This window comes from Chanodichthys erythropterus, chromosome 10 (assembly GCF_024489055.1).
Source record: "Chanodichthys erythropterus isolate Z2021 chromosome 10, ASM2448905v1, whole genome shotgun sequence".
Classification (NCBI taxonomy): Eukaryota; Metazoa; Chordata; class Actinopteri; order Cypriniformes; family Xenocyprididae; genus Chanodichthys; species Chanodichthys erythropterus.
This window is the reverse complement of record NC_090230.1, coordinates 33,723,237-33,729,486: the sequence shown is the minus strand read 5'-3', so window position 1 is coordinate 33,729,486 and position 6,250 is coordinate 33,723,237. Positions and strand designations below refer to the sequence as shown.

General features: G+C 35.6%; 1 protein-coding gene across 2 annotated transcripts; it reads right to left on the bottom strand.

The window, feature by feature from the left end:
- Positions 1-1,076: 1,076 nt before the first annotated feature.
- On the bottom strand, positions 1,077-5,068 carry LOC137028529 (complement factor D-like). Of its 2 annotated transcripts, XM_067397418.1 has the most exons (6): positions 4,977-5,051; positions 3,629-3,686; positions 2,827-2,962; positions 2,551-2,701; positions 2,036-2,284; positions 1,077-1,950 (listed from the first exon to the last, which is right to left on the bottom strand). In XM_067397418.1, the coding sequence occupies exons 3-6, from the start codon at positions 2,916-2,918 to the stop codon at positions 1,795-1,797; spliced, it is 648 nt and encodes a 215-aa protein (XP_067253519.1). In that variant the 5' UTR covers positions 2,919-2,962; positions 3,629-3,686; positions 4,977-5,051; the 3' UTR covers positions 1,077-1,794. The 2 variants fall into 2 exon arrangements, with proteins under 2 accessions (XP_067253519.1, XP_067253518.1); XM_067397417.1 differs by lacking the exon at positions 3,629-3,686 and having other exon boundaries at positions 4,977-5,068.
- Positions 5,069-6,250: the final 1,182 nt, after the last annotated feature.

Genomic DNA, 6,250 nt, shown 5'->3' with positions numbered 1-6,250 from the left:
CTGCTAAACCTACCATAGTCATTTACCTGAAGTAGTTTGATGTCATTTATCAGACTTTCACGGTGGACAGAACTTGATTGTGATCATGAGCTCCAACATCAACTGTTAGGTTCTCACCTCTGTCAAGATAAGGAAGAAAACATGCATTTTTGTGGTAAAAAAGGACTGTTTAAAACTGAGTTTTGCATTTTAGGCCTGACCTATAACAATATGCATTGGCAACCATATTGTATTAACATACTTTGTTATGATGCTTACACTGTAAAGTTACAATTTGCCGTAACGCTTTAGATTACAGCCTAGAAAGTACTGCATAATTACAATGTATTTACAGCGTAACCTCCGGTTATAGTGTACCTATAAAGTAAATATGTGTATGTATACTCTTGTCCCATGTAGTTACAGGGTAAGTTACACTTGGAAACCTTTATTTGAAAAACAACTTATTTCAAAACAGATTTAATGTTACAACACTTCTTATTATTTTCGGTTGCTTGGCTTCCTCCTCCTCTTGTTCCTCTTCTGCTTTTTCTTTCTTTAAATTCTGTATGCATTAAAAGAAGTACAGTACACCCAGAAATATCCTCACCATTTACTCATCTTTTACCCTCATGCTATCCGAGATGTGTACGACTTCCCTTCTTCAGATGAACACAAACAAAGGTTTTAAAAAAAAATTAATCTCTGGGAATGCTTTATAATGCAAGCTCATGTGTTCCTAAAATCTGAAGCATCAAACAGCAATAACTACAGTAATCCATATGACTCCAATGGATGAATCAGTGTTTTCTTAAGTGAATCAATAAGGGTTTGTAAGAAAAATACCAAATATTTTAATTTTTGAAACTGTAGATTAATGCTTCCGACCAGCTGTCATCTGCGTGTACATGAGAGTTGAAAATTGACGTAATTTGAAGAGTGTCGTAAGTGCGCAGAGAAACTCACGCGAAATATCACGCAGATGTTGGATGCCATCCATTTTCATGGGATTCCTTCTTTAGATTCATCAGTCGAAAGATTGAAATAGAAGAAGAACAAGAGGAGGAGGAAGCCAAGCAAGAGAAATGAATAAGAAGTGTTGTAAACCTGTTTTGAATTAAGTTGTTTTTTCATATAAAGGTTTCAGAGTCAGTGATAACAGATTGTGTGTGTTTTTATTGTACTTACCCTGTGACTACATGAAACAAGAGGGAAACAAGCACCACTTTAATTACCAGAAAGACCGTACAATTTTGGTTGGACCTTATTGAAATTTTATCAAATATTTTGATATCTTGAGATGTATCCTTCTGTATATTTGTAACAAGGCGGGACTCAGGCAGAGATCCATTTGCAAGCTTTATTTAAAGTAAGCGTGGTTGTACAGGCAGGGTCAGAGCAGGGGCAAACAGGAACAGCAAGGGCTAGGCAGAATCATGGTCAGGATACAGGCAGTAGATCAGGGCAGGCAGATATCGTTCACAGTCCGGATAACAATAAACAGTCCAAATGCAGAAGGCAGAGAATCATAAACCGGAAACAGGCAGGATCAATAACAGACTGGCAGACAGGATACAAACGCTCTCCTTATTTTGGTAATGGTATCACTCCAACCTTGTTGTTTAGTTTGACTTTTTTCTTTAGCTATAATTAAAAATCCATGACTGGAAAGTGAGGGTGTTGTCTAAATTATATATGGTTGTGACAATGAGAACACTTTATAACTGATGCTTGCCATGTGATACTTTTATTGAAAGAATGTTATGGAAGAATTCAAGAATAACATTTCTTCCTTCTTTAGTTTCCATGAAGTCACTATACATTTCTGACTACTTTCTGGATCCACTGAATATATTGTGAAATCTTAGTATACACATTAGGATGCTCAGGTGAATTACAGTGACGACGTGAACCAAAAGATGTGATACCAACAGCAGTGTTTCCACAAACCAAAGGACCTCCTGAATCCCCCTGTTAAGAAACACAGATCAACACATCAGTAGTGAAACCAGTTCATACATTACCATAAAGTCTGTGAATCATCTTTTTTGCATACTTTACAGGTTCCACCACGTCCATATACACAGATCATCTGTGAGACTGAGTACAACGCTCCCCATCTATTTCTACATTCTGTGTTATCTATTATGGACACTTTTGCCTCCATTAGAACATTGCTCTTTAAGCCATCAGTCAGCATTCCCCAGCCGGCAACACTACAGGCAGTATCTGCTTTGACATCTTCTCCTTTCTTTGGTAATGGTATCACTCCAACCTTGTTGTTTAGTTTGACATTTTTCTTTAGCTATAATTAAAAAATACAACCATTTTTAATAAACAATCATTTATATGACTAAAATTTTTTGATTATACTGTTGTTTTTGAGGTTATTAAAGAAGCAGAGTTTTTTTTATTTGCTACTTTATTTTCTAGGCCATTTACACAGAAACGATTTAAATCCCTTCAGTAATTTTAAAAGCAAGAAATTGCAATAGAAATTCAAACATAATGGTTTGTGCTACTGTTTCTTGACTGGATATTATTTTGAAAAACTATATTACAGGTTGTTACCTTCAAAAGCATGATGTCAGCATCATGATGATGAGGTTTATTTGTAGGCCTATAGTTTGGATGAGGGATGTAGGACTTCACTCTGATGTGATCTGAACTCTTGCTGTCCCTTAAGTCATGAGCACCAACAACAACCATCAGATTATCATATCTGTTGAAAGAACGTATTGGAAATGGTCATTTATGTCATAACTGATATACAGGTTACACTTTAGTCATTATCAGTCAAAAGTAATTTTAACTCAACATTGCAGTTCACTCTAAACAATCTCTTACCTCTTCCAGCAATGTGCGGCAGTCAGGACAAACTGATCAGAAATGAGGAATCCACCACAGAAATGTTTCCCACTCTTCTGAAGAGAAACCATGTAAGGTCTGGAGTGGCGTTTGGCTTCTTTTCCATTCACTATACCTACATTCACATGAGTTGAGAGAAACATTGCTGTTAGCAGGGCTGGGTATGTTACTTTTAAAATGTATTTCACTAGATTACAAAATACATGCTTTAAAAAGTAATTTGTAACATATTTCGTTAGATTACCCAAGTTTTGTTACTTAATCCAAATACTTTATAATACTCTGGAATACTAATAAGTATGTAACACATAAACAAATTGTTTTTATTTTGTAAGAGTAAGAATTTTTATCTTTCACATCTGACATTTTCTCAGAATTGCAAGTTATAAAGTCAGTGAGCAATAATCTCACAAAATTCTCCAGAAAAAAATCAGAATTGTGATATAAACTTTTATAGAAAAAAAGTTAGAATTATGAGATAAAAAGTTACAATTAACTTTTTTTTTTTTTTTACAATTACAAGAAAAAATGAAGACAAAACAATTACAAAACAGGAAAATAGAAACAAACAGTTACGATTCAAGGGTATATACATTTTTGAATGGGGCATTTTTTATAAATTCAGTCATTTCGTCTTATGTAAACATCTGTTGAAATAGCTTATTCAGTACTAAATAAAAGTAACATGCAAAAAATAAAATACATAAATAAAAATAACATGCATCTTATTTTGTTTAAACTATTAAAATATTGCATATTCTGCAAGGGGTATGAAACTTACGAGCAGAACTGTAGCTTAGGATGCTTTTGCAGTGTCAGAGCCAGAGAATCACCAATTCCTGTTAACATTAATTGCCCGTCACAGTTTACATTAATGTTTAAATTAAATACAAACCCGATTCCAAAAAATTTGGGACACTGTACAAATTGTGAATAAGGAATTCAATAATTTACAAATCTCATAAACTTATATTTTATTCACAATGGAATATAGATAAAATATCAAATGTTGAAAATTTAGACATTTTGAAATGTCATGCCAAATATTGTCTCATTTTGGATTTCATGAGAGTTACACATTCCCAAAAAGTTGGGACAGGTAGCAATAAGAGGCCGGAAAAGTTAAATGTACATATAAGGAACAGCTGGAGGACCAATTTGCAACTTATTAGATTAATTGGCAACATTATTGGGTATAAAAAGAGCCTCTCAGAGTGGCAGTGTCTCTCAGAGCTTACACATCTGGAAAGGCACCATCAATGCTGAAAGGTATATCCAAGTTCTAGAACAATATATGCTCCCATCCAGACGTCGTCTCTTTCAGGGAAGACCTTGCATTTTCCAACATGACAATGCCAGACTTCTGCATCAGTTACAACATCATGGCTGCGTAGAAGATGGATCCAGGTACTGAAATGGCCAGCCTGCAGTCCAGATCTTTCACCAATAGAATACATTTGGCGCATCATAAAGAGGAAGATGCGACAAAGAAGACCTAAGACAGTTGAGCAACTAGAGGACTGTATTAGACAAGAATGGGACAACATTCCTATTCCTAAAGTTGAGCAACTTGTCTCATCAGTCCCCAGACGTTTGAAGACTGTTATAAAAAGAAGAGGGGATGCCACACAGTGGTAAACATGGCCTTGTCCCAACTTTTTTGAGATGTGTTGATGCCATGAAATTAAAAAATCAACTTATTTTCCCCTTAAAATTATACATTTTCTCAGTTTAAACATTTGATATGTCATCTATGTTGTATTCTGAATAATATATTGAAATTTGAAACTTCCACATCATTGCATTTTGTTTTTATTCACAATTTGTACAGTGTCCCAACTTGGAATCAGGTTTGTAAATGATATTAAAATTAATATTAAAAATTAACTAAAGTAATCACTCTGGTAATCTAAAATAATTTTCAGATCTAACTGTAATTTGATTACCACCCATTTAAAAATGTAACTGTAATGAAATACAGTTACTCAAATTTTACTAAGTAACTCACGTAACTATGTTACATGTATTTCGTTACTCTCCCACCCTGGCTGTTAGTCAACTTATTCAGCACATACCAATTAAACACTTGTAAAAGTCATCGTAATATGCTGTTAAATAATCAGTCTCACCAGTGAAGGTCAGGTGTGGCAGCAGAGAGGCCATCAGGAGCAGAGAGATGATGATGGTCATGATGAAGACGATCAGTGAGCTCTCACTGGCTAAACATGGTGTAATACTGCTGGGTGGAGTCACTGAGCTGACTGTTACTTACTTCTTAAAATTGTAGATCAGCATGATAAGAAAGCATTGTTCTTGTTAAACTTTTGTCTTTTCACTGAAGCCACAGATGGTTTGGATGATAAGAATTAAGAAGGTAAGCATACATTTTGAATATTTTACATTTCATAACTGTATATATCATTAACTGATATAATGTTAGTATACAAACTTATTTGAAATACAAAATGTGCTTTGCACCTTTAAAAAAAACATAACAAAAGAGAAGTAAAATAGAAGGCAACATGAAAATGTAAAGTTCATCAAAATTGTCTTTCATGAACCACAGCAAACACTTATGTACACAGTTATATACTCTAATCAGCCACAACATTAAGACAACCTGTCTAATATTGTGACTTTACCAGCAGATCCTTTAACTCCTGCAAGTTGTAAGGTTGGGCCTCTATGGATCGGATTTGTTGGTTCTACACATCCCATAAATTTTCAATTGGATTGAGATCTGGGGAATTTGGAGGCCAAGCAACACCTTGAACTCTTTATGTTCTTCAAACCATTCCTGAACAATTTCTTTGCAGTATGGCATGGTGCAAAAAAGAGGCCACTGCCATCAGGGAACACTATTGCCATGAAGGGGTGTATGTGGTCTGAACAGTCTAACATTGCCCAGAACATAACACTGCCTCTGCTAGCCTTCTTCCCATACAGCATCCGGCTGCCATCTCTTCCTAAATGACACACACACACACACACGACCATCCACCTGATCAAAAAGAAAACATGATTCATTAGACAAGGCAACCTTCTTCCATCACACTATAGTCTGATGCTGACATGCCCGTCGTAGGCGCTTTTGGCTGTTGACACTTGCTAGTTTAGATCTAACCAATCATTATCTAATACTTGGAGTAAGATTGCTACTTACACAAGTCTGAGTTTGCAGATGCTGACGCCAACCTTCACCTCCATCCTCCCCACCACCACCAGGATGGTCCCTGTCCATACTTACCGGGGGGTCAGCTACACCCCTGCCTTCATCTTCAGTCAGAAAATGCAGACTCCGCACCAGTCAAGATGTGAGCTACGGACGGGCCCTACGCCAAAGAACTTTATCTTACCATATTTTGCTTGCTAATTGTTAATAAATATCATTGTTATGTTATCT

Excerpts from the sequence above, each read along its gene's own strand:
- LOC137028529 (XM_067397417.1), bottom strand. The coding sequence starts at position 5,037 with ATGACCATCATCATCTCTCTGCTCCTGATGGCCTCTCTGCTGCCACAC. Across the intron at positions 2,963-4,976 it reads GCCACACCTGACCTTCACTG|GTATAGTGAATGGAAAAGAA; the intron begins GTGAGACTGATT and ends ATGTGAATGTAG. Across the intron at positions 2,702-2,826 it reads GCCGCACATTGCTGGAAGAG|ATATGATAATCTGATGGTTG; the intron begins GTAAGAGATTGT and ends TTCTTTCAACAG.